Genomic DNA, 22,809 nt, shown 5'->3' with positions numbered 1-22,809 from the left:
AAGCCAGTCTTCGGGACTTTTCTGCAATTTCAGAAAGAACTGACTCCGGTTGTCCTTTCTTGTAGATGAGTTCTTCAGTCACAGCTGTGCCCCCGGGTCTAATCCGGATTCCCGTCTCTGTGCTCTGTGTGGTGGTAGTGACAATCCAGCCCACATGTGTGCTCCCAACAGCCACGAGAGATACTATGGCTCTAGCGGGGCTCTCAGGTTAGTGTCTGAGCACCCTCTTCTGTTGTGCCATCTCAGTGACTGACTGGTTCTCTCATCCTTTTCACTATTCTAGTATCTGGGTGTTGATTTATGAGGAGCCAACACTGGAGAACAGAGCTCCTGGCAATTCCACAGGCTCTAAGGATTGATGATCAGCTCAGTTCTAGAGCATGCCCAGCTGCCTTACAGCATTTCAGAGACTTAGAGGAGGCAGGATTGGTGCTGAAGAGTCTAGTTTTTCTCCTTTCTTCTGTGTGACTATAGATAAGTCATGGGATCTGGTAGAACTTCCATTTTATTTTATGTTTTAAATTTTTTAAAAAAATCTTATTTACTTTTCTGTATATTAGTGTATTGTCTGCATGTGTGTAAGTGTACTCCTGTTACTCAATGCTGGTGGAGGTAAGAAGAGGGCTTCGGATCCCTTGGAATTGGAATTACTGGAGGTTGTTAGCAGCCACGTGCTGGGATTCGAACCTGGGTCCTCTGTAAGAGCAGCCAGGGCTTTTAACCACTAAGGCATCTCTCTAGCCCCAGAGTTTCCATTTTAAATCACAGGAGAGATAGCTTGCTTCTTACACTTGGCTGATGAATATCTTTAAAAAATAGATACCTTTAGGCTCCTTCCCTTATTCAAGAAAGGAAATACTTAATAGAGCATCAGATATGAGAGGGGTGCTGTTCTAGGTACAGGGGTTACAGCAAGCTGGTTCTGGGTTCTGCCCCTGCCCATGCTGGATTCCACGGGAAGAGCAGGACAGTAGACACACAAATAAACAAGATTCTTTCTAACTGTAGGTGCTATAGAAGGACCAAGGGGGCATGTGATAGTGAACATTCCATCACCACGGTAAAACACCTGATAATCAGCTTATAAGGAGAAAAGTTCATTTGGCTCATGGTCTTAGAGGTTCCAGTCCATGATCCTGCAGAACCCAATCCCCTTCAAAGGCATGCCTAATGACTTAAGGACTTCCCACGAGGTTGCATTTCCTCCAGGTCCCAGCTCCACACCACCCCAGAACCAAGCCTTTTAAAAAAGTTGTAACATTTTTATTTGTGTGTGTGTGTGTGTGTGTGTGTGTGTGTCTATGTGTCTGTATACGTGTGTGTCCTCTGTGTGTCTGTGTGGCTATGTAAACATGAGTGCAGGCACTATAAGAATTCATAAGAGCATGTCAGACCCCTGGAGTTGGAGTTACAGGCAGTTGTGAGCCTCCCGAGATGGGTACTGGGAGTCAAACACTGGTCCTATGAAAGACCAGCAAGCACTCTTAATTGTGAAGCAATCTCTCCAGTCTCCAGAATGAAACCTTTAACAGTCATGTCCCTTTGGAAGGTACTCAAGATTCTAACTACAGTAGAGAGTGATGTGGCAGTGACCAGGACAGGGAACACTTTTTAAAAAAGTGCTCAGAGAAGGCTTTATGGAGTAGAGGAACCATGAAATCTGAGAACCAAATAATGAGATGAGATCAGGTCTGAGAGAATCTGGATCAAGAGTAATCTAGAAATACGGTCAGCAAAGACGAGGTTATGAAGGTGGGACAAATCACACTGCATTGAGGCCAATGACCATCTGTGGGTCAAACTGTGGAGAAAGAAGGGTCTAAGTTGTAACCTACTGGAGCACATCTGTCAAGCCCTGTAGGCCTAATTGAGCAGCTAGATTTTATTCTAAGTATAATGAGCCTTGCTGGATCTGTTAAGGCAGGAGAGCTGTGCTGGGTCAATAAACTGTGTGGGCAATGTGTGAAGTTCTAGAAAGTACTCTTTTATTCTTAGACACCAGGTTATTATACTACCAGACCATGTCATTCTATTGTCTCCAAAGTTTTTCCTCTTTACTAAGCCGTATATTAGTGATAATAATAAATGCTGAATGTTAAACCTAAGGTGAAATAACTTTAAGTTTCTTTGCATCATAAGGTATATTGGTAACAAGTTTGCCCCAATTTCAATACTTAAAGCAATTGTTTATTTAATTATTATTTATTGTGTATATGTGTGTGTGCGTATGTGTGTGTGTGTGTACAGGTGCACATGTGCCAGGGTGAATGTATGTCAGTCAGAGGACAACTGACAGGAGTCAATTCTCTCATGCCATCTTGTGGGGTGTAGAGATTGAACTCAGGTTGTCAAAAATGCCTCTACCAGCTGGGCGTGGTGGCACACGCCTTTAATCCCAGCACTCGGGAGGCAGAGGTAGGTGGATCTCTGTGAGTTCAAGGCCAGCCTGGTCTACATAGTGAGTTCCAGGACAGCTGGGGCTACAGGGAGACCCTGCTTCAAAAAGACAAAATAGAAGTCTCTACCACTGAGCCAACTTGCCAGTCTTCTTTTAAAATAATTTTTTTCAATATGAGTTTTTTGTGGTATCCAAAGATATCCCAAATTGTTCTTATAATCCCTGATCTTGCTTTGGGAGCTGGATAACACAGGTCTGACTCATTCAGCCTGCTGCACGGTTCCTGTTTAAGAAACATAGGTACCATTCAAAAAGTTTGAGATACTTGTTTTTATCTGTGAAATTTGTTGAGTCAAAGCAGCTGAATTTGAGACAAGTTCATCATTATTTCCTTCAATAATTAATTCATCCTTCTTATCCAAACCCTGTGAATTTATTTTTCACCCAAGAAATTTCAGATTTCAAACTTCAGAGACCCATTCTCCTGAATAATGAAGTTAATAGGGGAGGTGAGCATCCACAGAGCCCATTTCGGAATGACTACAAATAGTTTTTACAGTGGCCAGTTCCTTTCTGTTTCCTCACCATTTGTCACCCCAGAGCCTCTTCTTTTTCTAAGGAGACCGAGCTCTACACTGATATGGAAGAGGGTTCCTCTGGGCTCTTCAGAATAACTGTGCATCCCTTCAGAGTGGTGTCTACATTTTTTTAAAAGATGACAGTCAAATTGCTTAGCATGGTCTTCGTTCTCTTAGTAGATGTGGCAAAGAGAGAACCTCGTTCTTAATCATCTTCTTGTATTCCATTTAAGGCCCTGCATATCTTTAGAAAAGACTGATCTCTCTCTCTCTCTCTCTCTCTCTCTCTCTCTCTCTCTCTCTCGTGTGTGTGTGTGTGTGTGTGTGTGTGTGTGTGTGTGTGTGTGTGCGCGCGCATGTAGAGTTTCCTTCCACTACGTGGGTCTTGGGGATTTAACTCAGGTCATTAGGCTTCAGCAAGCATGTGTACCCCTGAGCCAGTTTGGTGTTAGTCTTTCAAATGCTGGGATTATTGGTGTGCACCACCTCCTCCGACCTCATTTTGATACAGAGGACCTAAAATTATTGGAGTTATGTTCAGAAACACAATTTACCTCTTCCAAAATGATGAGGAGTACTCAAAGAACAATCTAACTTCAAATATCATGTTCTCTGTCATCTCCTACCTGTCATTTCACTCCCCCTGATTTCATGACTACAGCAGCCTGCTGACCTGGGATGCACTGATCTTTTAAACTCTTTCTTGTTCTCACACCCTCTCCTGTGTCCTCATTTCCCCTCAGTACTCAGGACACATTTAAAAACTGGCCATGATAATTGTTACCCTGCACATGTCCTTAGTGTCTGTCCCCCTTGCTCCCAGCCAAACTATGACATCAAGCTGTGAGAGAGAAAGATCAAGTCCCATATAAACGCAGGCCTATAAGAATAACAGCTAACTTTTCAGTGGCAACTATGAAAGCCAGAAGGACTTGGATACATTTCCTACAAGTCATGAAAGAACACAGATCCCAGCCCAGACTACTATTCCCAGAAACTATCTGTTGTAATTGAAGAAGAAAGAAAAACTATCCATGATAAAAACAGATTTAAGGATCTATGTCCACAAAAATAGCTCCATAGAAAATATTCAATAGAATACTTTGGTCTGAAGAGATTAACATTCTCAAGAGGGTATAAAGAAGAAATAAATTACCCCAGAACAGTTCATCAAAAGAGGTCTAAGAGGGGCCTGGACAGATGTCTCAGTGGTTAAGAGTACTGGCTGCTCTTGCAGAGGACTCAGTTTTGATTCCCAGGCCCATGGTGGTTAATAATCATCCATAACTCCAGTTCTGGGGAAATTCAGCATCCTCTTCTGCTCTCCACAGGCATTGCATGACATGGGTGCACTTACACATATGGAAGCAATACAATCATACACATAAAATAAAAATAATAAATAAAAAAATTATAAAAAAGAGGTCTAAGAAACTACTGCAACACCACCATAACAGAAATTAGTAAACATTGGCCAATATAACTGTCAATATTAATGGTCTAGCCCCCCCATAAAAAGACAAAGACTAGCTAATTTGATTATAAAACAGGATCCATCAATTGGCCACCTCCAAGAAACACACCTCACCATGAATGATTGACACCACCTTAGGGTAAAAGGATGGAAAGAGGTATTCCAAGCAAACAGAACTAAGAAACAAGCAGGTATAGCTCTTCTAATATCTGACAAAATAGGCTTGAAACTAAATTATGGCATCAGTTGATGCCTGCATTTCATTACCTAGTGCCTGCACTTCCAGGCTGCCTGGTTTTCCTTTCCAGTAATGGAAACCAAACTCAAAGGAGCCATACCTCTGGGTCCCCCTTTCCTAGGATATGAAACAACGAGAGGTTGCTTCATGAAGCCTCACTACTATATCCATTTGCATGCCAGCGTCTGTGCCCTCAGATGTTACTTGCCTTCCTCTCACTGTAACTTACCCTCTCCTGAAGCAGCCCAGTCCTACACCTGCAGGAATCACCTCTTCTGTGCATCTAAGGGCATTGCCCAGCAATTTTTCTTTTTCTCTGCGTCATCACATTTTCTTCTTATAAGAACGATACCTTAACTGATTCCACCACCAGAGCTCCACATTTCCTTTTGCACTAGGTCGTTTCTACCAGCATATAAACATGCTTCTATTTTTTCCACCTTAAACAAAGATTAATTCCAGAAATTGTATATTCACCCTCTTACAACAAAATTTTATTTGGAGTTAAATACTATTGCTCACTCCATCTTCTTTCCTTTCAGTTTCCTCAGGACCCAATTTAAGAATCTGTTCAGGAGGCTGGGGAGATGGCTCAGTACAAATCACTTGCCTTACAAGCATGATGACCTGAGTTATATCCCCAACACCCATGTAAGAAAAATCTTCTGATGTAATGGAACACAGTAATGATCCCAGTGTTGGGGGTGGGTGGCAAAGGATCATTGGGGCTTGCTGGTCAGCCAGTCTAGCCTAATTGGTAAGCTTTAGGCCAATGACTGGCATGCATTAATAGAGTTGGAGTTTGTGTGTGTGAGGGGGGGTACTCATGCACATATGCTGGTCAAATATGAGCAATAGAAGTCTTCCTCTATTGCTTTCCACCAGTTTTTGAGGCAGGGTATCTCACTGAACCTGGAACTGATTCAATAATAGTGCTGCTCAGCAAGCCCCAGGGATCCTGTCTCTGCCTCCCTAGCACTAGGATTATAGACATGCACCACCACACCCAGCTTTTTAAAAATATGGGTGCTAGGGATTTGAACTTAGGTCCTCATGCTTGTATAACAAGCAATTTACCACCCAGCCCCTGGTGTTTTTTTTTTTTTTTTAAGAAAAAGTCACAAATTGACTTCTATTTACTTCATTAACCTTTATTTTGTTGAGCTGTTTAATCAACTGAGGGGGAGGAATCTTGGGAGTATGTTGCCTTAAAACTGAAGAGATTCCTTTCTTTTAAATAAAGTACTGTTTCATATTGCTCTGCACGTCTGTGTATTTGTCACGACATCTTATTTGGTGTACTGAGCAAACAAAGTTTCCATTTTAAACAACAAAAAGTGATAATGGTTGAGGAGGGGGTCACCTAAGAACAAGAATAAAATTATATAAATATTTTGCATTTCCTATACATAAGATCACATGACAACACTGCAGTCATCAGCAGAGGCTGAAGTGATCAGTGGAAGAGAACAGAACTGAGAGACTGTCAGGACACATAGTGTGTTAGTCCAGAACAAAGGGGACATTTCAGGTCACTGGAGAGAGGAAGGACTTGAGAGGCTGAATAAAATGTGTGCTGAGCACTGGCCCCTGGAGCACACTTAGTGATTCAGGAGCTGGATTGGAAGCCATCAGGAGTTGTGGAGGGGTGCTGGTAAAGAATAATTCCTTTTAGGTTTCTGGATGAATCTGGAAGAGAGGGCCATTCCTGGCTGTAGTGTGGGTCAAGAAGAGTTGATAAGAATAGACATATAAATGCTGATGGAAAAGTCCAGCGAACAAAGAACAGTTATAATTATATGAGACTGTGTATACTATGGCAGACAGTTCCTGAGAGCACGAGTGGGCTTGAGATACAGGACACCTGTGCCAGAGAGCGATCTGCCCTCCTCTGACCGATTGGCATTGAAACAGCTCTGGCAGAGGGCTGCAGGGAGAAAGCCAGCGTATGGTGTCTGTGGTGTTTTTTTTTTTCTGGGAAGCAGGAAATGTATATTGAATTGCATGTATGTTGAAGAAGAGGAAGTGGGACGATATAGGTTAGTAGGAAGTGGGAAAACTATGAAATGAGCAGGTAATTGTCTGAAGCTGTGATTTTCAAATGTGGGCATGAATCAGAATCTCCCAGAGGGCGTGCGAAAGCAGATTCCAGGATGCCACCTCCAGAGTCTCTCATTCCCCTGCAGGTCTGGTGGGGCTCAAGTACTTGCATTAGGTTTCCAGCTGATGCTGATGCTGATGCTCATGTTGATGCTGCTAGTTTCTAACCTATGACTCTGAGAACCACTGACCTAGAGTAGAGAAAGGATGGTAGTAGTGTTCCTCTGAGGTGAAAAAGCAGGAAAATCTCTGTCTGTCTGTCTTGCCCTGAGGTGCAGACACATCTGAGTTGGTGACCATGCCCATGCAGGATTGTGATCCTTAAGAAGGGAACATGAAGAAAAGAAGTAGGGTGAGGGATATAGTTAGTTTTTATAAAAAATATTTTATTGTTTTCATTTTCTGTGTATGAATGGATTGCCTACATATATGTAAGTGCACCCGTGTTGTACAATACCTGAGGAGGTCAGAAGAAGGTGTAGGATCCCCTGGAACTGGAGTTATGGACAGTTGTTAGCCGTCATGTGGGTGCTATGATTCTAACCCAGGTCCTCTGCAAGAGCAGCCAGTGCTCTTAACCACTGAGCCATCTCTACTCCCCGAATTTAGCTAGTTTTAATGGGTGTAGACCCTAGTTATGTAGAGAGACACCAAAAGATAGTAGAGAGAGATGCTTGTGTTAGTTTTTCATTGTGGTGACAAATTCCTAAGGGAACAGTTTAAAGGAAGGGGGATTTACTTTGTTTCATGGGTTTATAATTTCAATGCATGGTCAGCTTTCTACATTGCCGTAGGCCTAAGGTGAGGTGCAACATCAGAGCGGAAGGGTGTGGTGGAACAAAGATGCTCATAGTGGTTAGGAAGGTGCTGGGGGAGGCACCAGATATGCTCTTCAAAGGCATGACCCCAGTGATCTACTTCCTGTAACTAGACCTCAGTCTTCTAGAGTTTCCATCAACTGCCAAAATAATACCACCAGCTGAGGACCAAGCCTTCAATGCATGAGCCCAGGGGGGACATTTCACAACAAATAATACCAGTGCCTCTGACAATTAATAGCCATTTCTAACAGACTGAATGCCATAGAGCTGATTTTTAATGTCCTCAATATTTCTCATAAAAATGTACCTGAGCAGATATAAACATTTTTTCATGGGATTAAAAGTGACCAATGTCTAGAGAAGTACATTCATTGTTGCAATACTGAGCAGACAGGAAAGTGAGATCAAACTCAGTCAAAACTACATTTTCCACATGTTGTGTGTTTTGGGTCTAATCAGAGAGTCATTCCTGAGATAACCCTGTAAATAGAGCACAAGCATCCCCTCTGGGAAAACTGGTCAGTATTTTGAATGAGAATCTGAATGGTGGTTCTCCATGACTGAAACTCAATGAGCAACTCTCTCTTTCATAACATTCCTCTAATACTCAGGGATGGTGCAGGTGCTCAGGTTACTTGTGTGGGTGTGTTGGTACCTGGGGAGGGGTGTGACTCCCTTCTGGTGTCTCCCTTTCACTTCTGTTGACTCTCCTTGCTGATCTGGTCCTTGTTGAACAGGTGTCTAGTTGAGAAGGGAGATGTGGCCTTCATGAAGCACCCCACGGTTCTACAGAACACTGATGGTAGGTACCCTACTATCCTTTTCTGACTTGAAAAAATCTGGGTCTCCCTGGCAGAATGGCTCCCAATAGGACAACTTGGAAAGTTTAATAACTAACCCTACCAGACTCTGGTGATTTGTGTCCTAACACTTTTATTTAAAATTTAAGCAGTTTTCCTGTCTATTCAAATTAGATGGTATTGGTATTAACCTGGCCTTGAAACCCAGCTGACAAACACCTTGAGGGCATAGTCTGTATGAGTGTGTCTGGCTCCTTTGATTGACAGACATTCTTTTTGTAGTCCAGATTCAAGTTTTTTCCAACCCTCTATATTGGAAAATATCTTGTCCCTTTTTGGGACTTGCCTTTTTCCTTTTCTTCTGAATTTTTCTAAAGTTTATTTTTATTTTATGTGTCTGAGTAAAGTTTTGACTGTATGTATAAAAGTGTACTATGTGTATGAAATGCTCATGGAGGCCAGAAGAGGGCATCAGATTCCCTGGAACTGGAGTTACAGAAGATTGTTAGCTACCTTGTGAGTGCTGAGAACTGAACCCAGGTCCTCTGCAAGAACAGCCAGTACTCTTAACCGCTGAGCCATCTCTCAGTCCCACTTTTTAAAAAATTTTTATTTTAAAGAAAACATCTTGCTACATTTCCCAGGCCAGCCTTGAACTTGCTTCTGCTATGTAGGCCTCCTGAGTAGCTACTGTTGTGGTCTGCACCACCATTCCTGTCAAACTTTGCTTTTTCTTGAAATAGGCATAGGGTGACTTGCTTCCAGTGCTGCTAGGAAGAACACATAGGGTACTGAAGGTAAAGTACCCCCCCATACGGCCAAAGCACCCCGTGGCTGGCACATGCTTATAAAGGAGGTTTCCTGCCCCCAACTTCAACTCTGGCTATGAATCTCTCCTTAGTTATGTGACATTGGGCAAGTCAAGTGGCTTTACCTGTCTGAGCTATCCTTGTCAAATGGGGTAAAGATGCCTTCCCCTTGGGGCTCCTTCAGGCCACTATCTAGCAAATGTTCATCAAGAACCAATGGACACTGCTTAGTACTGGAGATTCAACAATGATCCAGACTGGCAAAGACGAGTCTCGTGTTGATGCTTACTTGTTACCTCAGGACTCAGGGCTGTCTTAAGAAATCTTTTCCTTTAAAAGAAGTGAAAAAGTACAAAATAAGAAGATTATTAGTTTATGAAATTTCTCTTCTATTTGTTTGATTTCTCTGTATAGAATGACTTGCCAAGCACTGGAAGCCTATCTCATTCCCTGTGATGGAACCTTGACTAAAGCTGTCAGCTGTGGCTGATCCATCTTTCTCTCTCTAGGAAAGAACCCTGAGGTGTGGGCTAAGGGTCTGAAACAAGAAGACTTTCAGTTGCTGTGCCTTGATGGCACCAGGAAGCCTGTGACCGAGGCTCAGAGCTGCCACCTGGCCAGAGTGCCAAATCGTGCCGTGGTCTCAAGAAAAGATAAGGCAGATTTTGTTCGCAGAGTACTCTTCAACCAACAGGTATGGGCTCCAATGCCTAGTCAGTGCTCAGTTCACAAACTGTACTGATACACCTAGCCCAGTTCATGTTCTTTCTCACTGGGTAGAGGGACTTGTCCCTCCAAGTCCTGCCTCTGATTATAGCTGATGCCAACTTGTTATGCAGTTCCCCAGGAATCCAAATGGATGGCCTGAGATTCATCAGCCCTGAGTAATTCATACTGTCGCTCGACTTCTTCAATTACCTATGAGAATTAGTCTCTTTTCTTCTGTTTCAGAAGTAAGGGAGTGTTGATTCAGTGGCTGTCAGAAAGGCTGAACTAAATGTAGAAAAAGCAGAATGGTGGTCTCTAGGTGACTCGTGGGTCAATCAACCCAGACAGGCTGGACACTGTCTGGGCTTCAAGAAAGAGCCAATGTCCGGGTGCCTTAAGACCTTCACAGGAATCCAACAAGAGCTGATCCTGTAGATAGTAGCTGCCTAAAGCAAGTGATCTGAAGGGCAACCCAGGTCTTCTCTGCCTATTGCGCTAGTACACCCCATTCTTGGCAGTTCCTCAAAGGAGAAATCTATGTCTTATACCATTTTCACATCCCTGTTAAAGGATGGTGAGCCAGAGAATACTGTTAAACTAAGTAACTCTTGATTGTGGACTTTTGAAAGGGAAAATCCCATAGAAGATAAAGCTGCCACCTTGGCCACTAGAGAAATGAACAAAGGAAGAGAGGTGGGAATGTAGAGATGGAGCTTGTTGGGCACGTGGCAGATTTAGGGCCTAAGACCGGGAATGCAGCCAGGGGTCCAGGCAGCAGCAAGACGCAGGATGATCCAGAAAGTTGGAAAGACATCTGGAAGTGGTTGTAGAAGACATCTGGAGTAGAAAGTGGCCTTTCTAGTTTGCTTTCTGTTGTGTTGCTGTGATAAATACCATCACCAAAAGCAACTTGGGGAGCAATAAGAGTCTACTTCAGTATGCTTCCAGGCGACTGTCTATCACTGAGGAAGTCGGGAAAGGAGCTGAGGTGGGGACTGAAGCAGAAACCATGGAGGCACTCTGCTCCTGGCTCACTCTGTGGTTGCTCAGCTAGCTTTCTTATATAGCCCAGGCCCACTGCCTAGGGATGCTGCTGGCCTTCCAACATCAGTCATCAAGACAATCTCTCAGAGAGGGCCACAGGCCAATCTGGTCTCGACAATACCTCAATTGAGACTCCCTCAGATAACTCTGGACTGTGTCAGGTTAACAGTTGAAGCTACCTAGGACATTGTCCAAATAGCAATATAAGGCCAATTTAGAGCTCTTTCTATTTACTTGTTACTTTACATATATAATCTCATTACCTGATGTTGTCTCCATGTACAAATGAGTGAACTGAGGTTCACTGAGTTTAGCAGAGATTTTCCTGAAGTCACATAATAAAGAAAAGACAGGGCCAGCATTTTAACCCATAGACCATGCTTCCTATCACTACAGTGCTGTGTCTCAGGTTCCTCGGGGGCTGGAACTGAGCAGTTCAGTAGCCTCAGGTCTTCTAAGGCAGAGTATACAACTGTGTGATTCCTGGAGCCCATGACTACTAACTGTCTGTTTGTCTAACCCAGGAGCTCTTTGGAAGAAATGGGTTTGAATATATGATGTTCCAGTTGTTTGAATCCTCAACCAAGGACCTGCTGTTCAGTGATGACACAGAATGTTTGTCTAACCTTCAGAATAAAACAACGTATGAAAAATACCTTGGGCCACAGTATCTTACAGTGATGGCTAGCTTTAGACAGTGCTTATCCTCTGGTAAGTAGACCTGAACACCAAGGAGAAATAATGCAGGGATCAAGATTAATATGTTTATATTAAGAATTCATGTGCACCAAGCCCTGGGCTGGTACTGACAAGGCCACAGGAAAATAGATACTCGGAGTGGTGAGTGACTGGTGAGTCAGCTCAATCAGACAACAGTGAAAAATACACAATCTGAAAAAAGTTAAATCAACTGAAGGAGACAAGAAGCGAGGTAGAATTTGCGACCTCTTGGGAACTGAAATTCTTACATATTTCCATTTTCTGATAATCAAGTGAACTTCAGTGTAGATGAAGGGCTTGGGAAATGACATATATACCATTCAGTTTGCATGATTTTATGTAAATGCATAAACACTGACAACAAAGCAGAGGTAGTACTATAGTAGACTAAGTATAATTAATTAATTGATTAATTTTGCTCTTTTTGAGACAGAGTCTCCCTGTAGCCCCAGCTGGTCTGGAACTCACTATGCACACCAGGCTGGCCTTGATCTCACAGAGATCCACCTGCCTCTGCCTCCCGAGTGCTGGGATTAAAGGCATGTGCCACCATACCAGCTAGTATACATATTTTAGATGGCATAGCTGCCTCAAACAGAAATAATTAGAGAAATGAAGTTAGGGCTGAATTATTAAATTACCGGGAGTATACCTGAATTTCTGTTGTGTTGTGTACAGAGATATAGAGAACAGGAGAAAAGGGCTGGGCAGATATTTAAGGATAGACATGTCAGAACAGAGAATGTGTCTGTGTATGTTTTTAAACATCTCGATTATGTCTCAATTTTAGAAAGGGTAAGTCATAAAAACACTTTTAGGAAGTTTACTTATAAGAAAATATAAAATCAGAGGGGAGCAGAGCATCCTGAACACTGACAGCATCTGATGGTCTTTCTTTGTCTTATACTTCACAGAGCTGCTGGATGTCTGCACATTCCACAGGCATTAAGCACCAATCAGCCTGGACAACCACACAGATCTCACGAGCCCCAACTATGGTGGGCTGATGATCATTTGTCTTCATTCGGACTTGCGCTAACAACAATTATCTTTTAAATTCTGTGTTGTAACTGAAGCAAGAAATAAAATGAGTATAACTGTCTTCTCAGAAAGTGTCATTAAATGTCAGATTTTGAGGGAGTGAGACTATTTATATTAAAATTGTGCCTCTAAATTTAATAACTACTCAAAATTGTGCCTTATGGGCCAGTGAGATGCCTCAGGGAGTAAAGGCATTTGCTGCAAAGACTGATGATTTGAATTTAATCCCCAGAATCTGGACAGAGGTAATTAACTCCTGCAAGTTGTCCTCTTACCTCCACACACACAGTGGCATGTATGTGTACACACGTGTGAGTGTACATGCATGTGCACACACAAACACAATCGATCAATCAATCGGTGTTAAAAGTGTACCCTTCGGCTAGGGACATGGTTCACTAAGTGAGGTGCTTGCTTTGCAAGCATGAGGATCTGAGCTTGGATAGACAGTATCCACACCCTCTGCATCTGCATCCTCAGCGCAGACAGCAGAGACAGGTGGATCCCAGGGGCTTGCTGGACAACCATCCTAGCTGAAACAGTGAAATCCAGGTTCAGTGAGAGAAGCTCTCTCAAAAAATAAGGTGTAGAGCAGAAGGTGCCTGATGTCAACCTCTGGCCTCTACATGCTCACACATGGGTGAGTACATATGCATACACCACACACATACATACACACATGTAATTTTTTTTAAATACTTTAAAAAAACTCTACAAAACTATCTCAATTTCCCTCCTTACACTTTGAATATTTTATTCAAGAGACAAATTATTCAGATATAGTTCAAGCAATAAATTTAACTGAGGACAATATGAGTGGTGATCACAAGGGTCCCAAAACCCCACATCAGTATGTTCAGTATCAAAGGCTCACATAATAACAAGAAAGGACAAGGAATAATTTTCTGCATATTTTAGAATATTTATTTTTATTTCATGTGTATGAATGTTTTGAGTTGCATGTTTGTAAATGCATCATGCGTCCAATGCCCATGGATGCCAGAAGAAGGTGTTGGATCCCCTAGAACTGGAGTTAAAGTTTATTTTTTGATTTATTTCTATTTTATGTGTATGAGTGTATTGTTTGTATGTATGTAAGTACACCCATGTTATGCAATGCCAGTGAGGACAGAAGGGGGCGTCAGATCCCCTGGAACTGGAGTTATGAGCAGTTGTTAGCTGCCATGTGGGTGCTGGGTATCACACTTGGGTCCTCTGCAAGAGCAGCCAGTGCTCTTAACCACTGAGTCATCTCTCCAGCCTGTGATGCATGCCTTTAATCCCAGCACTTGGGAGACAGAAGCAGGCAGATCAAGTGAGATCAAGACCAGCTTGGTCTACGTAGTGAGTACCAGACCAGCTAGGACTACAGGAAGACCCTGTCTTGAAAAAAAAAATAAGATGAAGAATGATAGAAGACACCCAACATCAATCTCCAGCCTCTACATGCATGTACAAATATATGCACACACCTGCACACATTCTGCATACCCACACACAAGCACACACACATTAACAACACACATGCATATATTTATGCACACAAATTATGTTTTAATATTTAAATCCAATGTCAGAGGCAATCATAGTCTGAGTTCAGATTTATTGAAAAATCCTAAAATTGTAAAAATTGTATCTTATTGCTCATTTAGTCAACTTCCCGAAAGTGTGACTACACTCGTTCTTTTTTTATTCCTTTCTTTCTTTTCTTCCTTCCCCTCCCTCCTTCCCTCCCTCCCTCTTTCTCCCTTCCTTCCTCCTTCCTTCCTTCCTTCCTTCCTTCCTTCCTTCCTTCCTTCCTTCCTTCCTTCCTTCCTTCCTTTCGACAGCATCTCCCTGTAGCCACAACTGGCTGGTACTCACTATGTAGACCAGGCTGGCCTCGAACTCACAGAGATCCACCTGCCTATGCCTCCCGAGGGCTGGGATTAAGGGTGTGCACCGCCATTCCTACCTCACACTCATTTCTTTTCAATAGCCTCTTAGAGATTTTGCAAAGGCTAGCAGTCCCACAGTTCCAGATTGTGACAGTCAATAAATGTTGAATGGGAACCAAGTTATATACTTTAAAAAAATTTTATTATTTTTTTGGTCTTTTTGAGACAGGGTCTCCCTGTAGCCCCAGCTGTCCTGGAACTCACTATATAGACCAGGCTCGCCTTGAACTCATGGGGATCCACCTGCCTCTGCCTCCCGAGTGCTAGGAACAAAGGCGTGCACCACCACGCCCAGCTTTATTTTATGTGTATGCATGTATTGCCTGTATGTAGGTAAGTGCACCCGTGTCATGCAATGCTCATGGAGGTCAGAAGAGGCTGTCAGATCCCTTGGGACTGGAGCTATGGACAGTTGTTAGCTCCCATGTGGGTGCTGAGATTTGAACCCGGGTCTTCAAAAACAACCAATGTTCTTAACTGCTGAGCCATCTCTCCAGCCCCAAGTTCTATACTTTTAGATTTATAAGAGTAAACATCTGCCTTGGAAAGAGAGTAACCCAAGCAAGACTTACCCTTCTTCTATAAACAGCTAAAAATCTTGAAAAAATCTATGAAACAACTTTTTGCAAATCTTGGACAACGATTTGATGCAGGACTGGAATCCCTGAAGGAAGGAAAACGAGGTGAGCAGAAAGTGACCCAGCATTCTGCCAGGTGCCACTTCTAGGCTGGGATATAAGACACACAGGAGCCAGAGCACTGAGTTGAGGAAACAGAAATACGAGGAGGCCAATATGCCTGGGATTCGAGGAGCTGAGTTTCTAAAAGGATGGGACTTTACAGAGAAACCATCCAGAGATCTGCATTGCAGTGTCTTTGACTGCAGCAAAAGACTAATCTGCATGTGGGTAGACTGAAATGGAAATCCATGAGGCTGGGAAAAGAATATAAGAGAGACTTAAAAACCGAAACGTTCCCAGAGCTCATGAGGCCAGGAATCATGCACGTTTCTGGCAAGCAGAGTGAAGAGATCACTGAGCACACGGGCATTTACTTGGACGTGGAGCTAAAAGGACCACATTAAAGGTTACTCTGGAATGGAGCCAGCCTCAGAGGCTCCAGCTGATCTGTGGGTATCTTAACTGCATTCTGAAATAAGCTTCCAACACGTGAAAGGAAGGTAACAAAATCTAAACATGCAGCAATGCAACAGACCTGTATCAAAGGAAAATGTCATCAAGGATGCAAAGAAGCATCAAAGTGTGACACAGAAGCAGGAGGAAAATCAACCAATAGAAAAACACTTAGAAAACACAGCCGTGAGAGAATTCAGACAATACATTTTTAAGGAGATTTTTTTTTAACTAAAAAAATTATGTGTATATGTGAGTGTAAATGAGTGTAGGTTTGTGCATTTAGTGCAGTGCCTGCAGAGACCAGAAGAGGGCAGGAGCTGGAGTTATGCACAGTTGTGAGCCACCCAACTTGGGTGCTGGGAACTGAACTCAGGTCATCTGCAAAAGCCGTATACACTCTTAGCTGTGAGCCATCTTTCCAGACCCAGCTTTCTCTTTTGTCTTTTAAATAAACAAAGGAGATTTATTTATCTCATTGTTTTGGAGATTAAAAGTCCAAGAGCAGGTACCTTCATCTGTCTGGCTTCAGGTGAGTCTTCAGGTTTTGTGTTAGTATCCAGATGTGAACTTGAAACAGTTAAAACATACTTGAGGATTTAAAGGAAAACATGACGATAACAACAAAAAAGTATAAGGCATGTACACAAAGACTCAGATACACAGACACTCAAGTAAAATAAAAATGTGAAAAAGAACCAGCAAAAACCTAGAGGTGAAGAACAATATTCTTGAGGAACTTTTCTATTTCATATAAGTTGTGGATTTTGCCATAAAGTTCTTTAAACTGTTTTGTTATTGTTCTTAGTATTTGTGGGCTGTATGGTGCTGTCCATCCTTCCATTCTTGACACTAGTGATTATATTTTCTCTTTGGTCACTCTAGCTATAGCCATCTCAGTGTTAGTATACACTGCAAGAAACAAGTTATGTTTTTAAAAATTGTCACTATTCTTTGTCTACATTTTGTTTCATTTTCCATTCTAACTCTGTGTCCTTCCTTTTATTTACTTTTCATATAATCTACTTTTTTATTTAAAAAAATTTAAAAACATTTTATCATTTTTATTTTATGTGTATGAGTGTTGAGCCTGCATGTAGGTAAGTGCACCAGTGTTGTGCATTGCCCATGGAGGTCAGAAGAAAGTGTCAGATCCCCTGGAACTGGAGTTATGGATGGTTATTAGCCACCATGTGGGTGCTGGAATTGAACCTGGGTCCTCTGGAACTACAGCAAGTGTTCCTAACCACTGAGCCATTTCTCCAGTCCTCTACTTTTTTATTCTTTAAACTTTTTTATAGCACATATTACTTATGTGGAATAAGGCTTCGTTGTCATATTTTCACACACGTCTAGTAATCTGATTGTATCCACCCACCTGTCAGATTTTTTTAATCCTCCGTCCTCTTCTCTATCCTCTCTTTTCTCTGACAGCTCCCTTTCTACTTTCATATCACCTTTTTTATGATAGAGTCCACACATGAGAGAAAACAGGTAATATCTGTGTTTATGACCCTTGTTTATTTCATTTTACATTATCTCCAGTTCCGTCCGTTTTCCTGCATCATGTTTTCCTTCTTTATGGCTGAAAAAAAAAAAACCTCCAGTGTGTGTGTGTGTGTGTGTGTGTGTGTGTGTGTGTGTGTACACACTTAGTTTTCTTCATCTATCCAGAGATATGTAGACTGGTTTCATGTCTTGATCACTGTGAACAGCACAGAGAAAAGCATGGATGTGCAGGTATCACTGTGGTACATTGACTTAGATTCCTTTGGATGGGTACTCAGGAATGGGATCGCTGGATCATGTAGTAGTTATAGTTTTAGTTTTCCACGATGGCCGGAATAATTGGCATTCTCATCAACCATGTGTCAAGAGTTCTACCTATTCCCAACCCAACATACTTGCCAGGATCTGTAGATTTTGTTTTCTTGATGACTGCCATTCTGACTGTGGTTAGATGAAATGTTAATGTCGTTTGAATTTGCTTTTCTCTTGAAGTGGGTTCTGGGGTAAAGAGGGAGATTAGAAGTCCTCTTCTTTGACTCTGTTAATGAGAAGAGTCCAGATAACACAAAAGAGTCTGTGTTCTGAGGAGGGGAAGAAAGGAAGAGCATTGGGAGTCAACAAAGTGATGACAGGACTGCTAAGAGTCACGGAACAGCCAGACAGAGAAAAGTAGGTAGTAGTCTGCAACTCCAGGCCTGGATCTCCTGTGGGGAGGAGAAGCTGAGACTGGGACCACAAGGCATGCCGCATAGCCCTTGTGACAACAGACAGTCCCGGCCACAGGAGAAACCCATGGCCCTGAATTCGTTGTCTTAATCCATTAAGTCTTAAGTCCATTATGGGGATTGGCTGTGCAGTGGTCCCTCCTCTGTGACAGGCTGGCACTGGAGAAGTCATTTGTACCACTCTCCATATCTCTCAGTGATGGCTAGGTGCCATCATGACAAGGGTCCTATTGTTTGCCATCAAGCTATTTTGGGGACCTGAAAATGAAGAGAAATCATAAGTGAGGGGGCCTGAGCCCTGTCATGGTGTTTTGGTGGCAGACAGGCATGAGAGGCAGTCATGGAGAGGGGGCAGGATTAGACACTGATACACTGAGAAGTTTAAGTACCTGTAACCTGTGGAGGGCGCAGCGTCGGTGGCTCCATCCTTGTGAGAGGGTGACCCACACCCTGTGGGTTATGCAGAGGCTGAGAGCTCTGAACTAGTGGCTAGGGACTGCTTAGCCTCTGGAGATGCCTCACTGCCGTGTGTTGCTTGCTTCCAGGCAAGACTGAGAGCTCTGAGCCTCAGTCCATCTGATCACTCAGGAATCCTCATAGCCTCCTGTCTATCCTCAGTTGGTTAACTGCTGGGTAGCGTCTGAAAACACTTAGAACAGATGGTGGAGTATCTAGTTCCCTCACTTCTCCTTTCCAGCGCAGAACCCAATGTTCTGTTTCTCCCGTTCTTTACGTCCTTGGGAAAGGGCTTAGCCTGGACTCTGGGATTACAGGCACGACTTACGGTTTTTCTTTTTGCTATATTTTCAAGTACTGTTTTTGCTTTATTTAAAAAATATTTTATGTTTTTAGCCTTTACTCTTCTTACCTATGCCTGCTTGAATTTACATATTTTTATTTTGTAATTGAATTTTAAAATCTCTTGTTTTTCTTTTTCCTTTTGCTCTTCATATTTTTTCCTTTTTCTGATACTTTTTAAAAAAAGACTTATTTGATTCAGGAGCAGTGTCTTCTGAAGAAAGAGACCACAAGTTTCTTCATGAGTTTCTGCACCCCTCCACTGACTGCGGGAGCCACTGTGTTGCTGGAAATGGAGACAGTGACTTTTGAAGATGTAGCTGTGAACTTCACTCTGGAGGAGGGGGCTATGCTGGGTCCACCTCAGAAGAACCTCTACAGATGTGTGATACAGGAAACCTTCAGAAACCCGGCCTTTGTAGGAAACATGGAAACGCACAAACAGTGAAAATGAGTACCGAAATCCCCGAGAAAACCAAACCGTCAACTGGTGGAAAAACTCTGTGAATATAAGGAAGGTCGTCAGTGAGTAGAAATTTTCAACTTTACCACAGAGGACATTGTGAACCAGAACTCTTACTCACAAGTACATATATGTCAGAGCAGTGGTTGTACAAAAGTAGTCACTGGCCATGTATCTCTAAGTGTGCGCCTTAAACCTAACCCAGGGAACAGCTCATACGACGATCAGGAATATGGAAAAACATTGAATAAAAACAAACCTGGGAAACCCTGCCATTCTCCCCATCCTTTCAGAAGCATAAAAATACACTGGAAAATGAAAAATTATATAAACATAAGCACTGTGATGAAGACTTGGGATTTGGTCAAAATCATGAACTTCCAGTGAAAAAGGACACCATGAATGTAAGCAATGTGGAAAGTTTTCCAATCCTTCCAGTTCCTTTCAAAAGTATGAGCATCACTATGCTAAGAAAACCTGTATGTAAGTAGTGTGGGAAAGTCTTCACTTGTCCAATATCCTACAAATACATGAAAGAATTACACTGTGAGTGCAGGCAGTGTGGAAAACCCTTCGCTTCTTCCTCTAACTTTACAACACATGAAAGCATTCACACTGGAGAGATTTTATGTGTGTAAGCACTGTGGGAAAACCTTTGCTCATCCCAGTTCCCTTCTAAACATGAAAAAATTCACTGTAACTAAAACCCCTGTATGTGTAAGCAGTGTGGGAAAACCTTTGTTCGTTGGAATTCCCTTTTACAGCATAAATAACTCACACTGGCAAGAAGCCCAATGCACACAATCAGTGCAGAAAACCTTCTCCTCCTCCCGCTTCTCCTCAAAGCACAAGACTTGACACTGCTGGAAAACCCTATGTATGTAAGCAGTATGAGAAAGCCTTCATTACTTCTACCTACCTTCAAGTACATGAACAAACTCACACTGGAGAAAAAACCTGTATACGTCAGCAACGTGGGAATTTCTTCATGCTTTGGAATCAACTACAAAAACATGGAATAATTCACAGTGAAGTGAATCCCTATGTTTGTAAGCAATGTGGGAAAGGCTTCACTTGGACCAGTTCCCTACAAACCCATGAAAATCTTCACGCTGCTGAGAGGCCCTGTGTATGCTAACAGTATGGGAAAACGTTTCCTCATTCCAGTTCCCTTCTAAGACACAAAAGAATTCACACGGGAGAGAATCTATGTATGCAAACAATGTGGGAATGCTTTCACTGATCATAGGTCACTTCCGTGAAAGGATGCATGGTGGAGAAAAACCCTGCAAATATAAGTAATGCAGGAAGGCTTTTGCAGCCCCCCCCCACCTTCGGGGTCTTTAGTATGAAAGGATTCACACCAGAGAGAAAACCTATATGTTTTTTCAGTGTGATAAAGCTCTCAGTTCAGACAGCTTTTTGAAAACAAAATAGTTCATACTGGAGAATGTGTATGTAAGCAATGTGGTAAAGTCTACTAGTTATGCTTCCCTTCAATACCATGAATTGATACATAATGGAGAGAAATCTTTGAGTGTAAGCAATGTGGGAAAGGCTTTAGGCTCCTGGTAGTCTGAGAAGACATGAAGGAACACACACTTGGAAGAGACTTTGGCTATGCAAGCATGTGGAAAAATCTTTGCTCCTAGTTACTTGAAAATGCATGAAATAATTGACAATGGGAAGAATTCCTACTCATGCAAACAATGTGGGAAAGCTTTTTGTAATCCTGGTTCCTTGAAAAAGCATGAAAAAATCATGATGGAGAAAAACTATTTTCTGTAATCAATATGGGAGTACTCTTACTGCTAAGACTTCCCTCCACATACATGAAAGACGGCACACTGCAGAAAAGTTCTTTGAATATACGCAATGCGGTAAAACCCTCCACAGTTCCAGATCATGGAGATACCATGAGAGCTCCTACTGCAGGCAAATCTTATGAATGTTATGTATTGTTGCCCTTTCCTGTGCCCTCGAAGTGCATGAAAGACATCACAAGGAGAGAAACCTGATTCTGCACTCAGTATGGGGGATCCTCCAGTTATCATAGTTTCCTTTCACAGTAATAGAAGGACTCATTAAAAAGTGACTTTAAACAGTATTTGTGAAGGCTTCATCATAATAATGTGTATGGAGAGAACTCATCAATGGAAAACATTTGGGAGCATAGCTTAATTGGGCTTCTTGTTTTGTAGCTTGTTTTCGCTATTGTGAATGGGCTTTTTTCATGAACTTTTCCCTCAAAATTTTTGTTATTGCTATAAAAAAAAATGCCTACTGAGGGGCTGGAGAGATGGCTCAGTGGTTAAGAGCACTGACTGCTCTTGCAGAGAATCCGGGTTCAATTTCCGGCATCCACATGGCGGCTACGAACCATCCTTAATTCCAGTTCCAGGGGAATCTGAAGCCCTCTTCTGACCTCCGTGGCATTGCACGACACGGGTGCCCTCACATACATGCAGGGAATACACACATACACATAAAAATAATAAATAAAAATATTTTTAAAAATGCCTACTGAGAGCTAGGCATAGTGCTGCAAGTCATGCCTTTAATCCCAGAATTTGGGAGGTAGAGGCAGGAAGATCTCTCTGAAATTGAGGCCAGCCTCTTCTACATAGTGAGTTCCAGACCAGCTGGGGCTACAGGGAGACCTTGTCTCCCAACCTCCAAAGAAGTTGAAAAAAAGTGGGAATGTAGGTGAGTTAGTTGAGTGCTTCCCTGGCATGTACAAAGCATTGTGCTTGATTTTAAGGACTGCATAAACCAATGTAGAAACATGAGAATCAGTTCAATTTCATCCTCAGAAGGATGCTGAGTTTGAGGCTAACCTATGGTACATGAGACCCTGCTTGGGAATGAAAAAGAAATTCAAGAAAAGGAAAACAATGTTAAAAATATAATATGAAACCCCATGACATACTTCACAGAATTAGAAAAAAAAATCCTTAAATTTGTATGGAAGCACAAAAGACGCTGGATAGCCAAAGCAACCCTGAGCACAAAGAGCAGCGCTGGGGGATTACTATACCAGATCTCAAAGTATACTACAGAGCTATAGTCATAAAAACAGCATGGTACTGGCACAAAAATAGACACATAGATCAACGGAACATTATTGAAGACCCAAACCTGAGTACATGCAATTTCAGCCACCTGATATTTGGTAAAGGTGCCAAACACACACAGTGGAGGAAAGACAGCACCTTCAACAAATGGTTCTGGCAAAACTGGAGGTAGAGACCTGTAGAAGAATGAAACTAGATCTTTATCTTTCACCTTGCACAAAAGTCAACTCCAAATGGATCAAAGACTTCAATGTGAAATGAAAAACCCTGAAACTATTAGAAGAAAATATTGGCAGTAACTTACAGGATATAGGTGTAGAAAAGGATTTTCTAAATCAGACAGCAGTTGCTCAGGAATTAAGGTCAACAATCAACAAGTAGGACCTCATTAAACTAAAAAGCTTCTATACAGCAAAAGAAACAATCCAGAAAGTGAAGA

At 42.2% G+C, this 22,809-nt stretch overlaps 1 protein-coding gene across 1 annotated transcript in view; it reads left to right on the top strand.

Moving 5' to 3' along the window:
* The window catches only part of LOC103748954 (inhibitor of carbonic anhydrase-like), a 48,028-nt gene extending 35,236 nt beyond the window's left edge, over nucleotides 1–12,792 (top strand). Inside the window, exons 13-17 of the mRNA XM_029555303.1 lie at nucleotides 66–207; nucleotides 8,347–8,411; nucleotides 9,728–9,912; nucleotides 11,495–11,681; nucleotides 12,605–12,792. Of these exons, the coding sequence (XP_029411163.1) occupies nucleotides 66–207; nucleotides 8,347–8,411; nucleotides 9,728–9,912; nucleotides 11,495–11,681; nucleotides 12,605–12,639 (614 nt within the window). The 3' untranslated portion in view covers nucleotides 12,640–12,792. The remainder of the gene's footprint in view (nucleotides 1–65; nucleotides 208–8,346; nucleotides 8,412–9,727; nucleotides 9,913–11,494; nucleotides 11,682–12,604) is intronic.
* The last annotated feature ends 10,017 nt before the right edge of the window (nucleotides 12,793–22,809 follow it).

Source organism: Nannospalax galili, unplaced genomic scaffold, assembly GCF_000622305.1.
Source record: "Nannospalax galili isolate Female #2095 unplaced genomic scaffold, S.galili_v1.0 scaffold1046, whole genome shotgun sequence".
NCBI lineage: Eukaryota > Metazoa > Chordata > Mammalia > Rodentia > Spalacidae > Nannospalax > Nannospalax galili.
The sequence above is the reverse complement of the archived record's forward strand: the minus strand, read 5'-3'. Positions and strand labels throughout refer to the sequence as shown.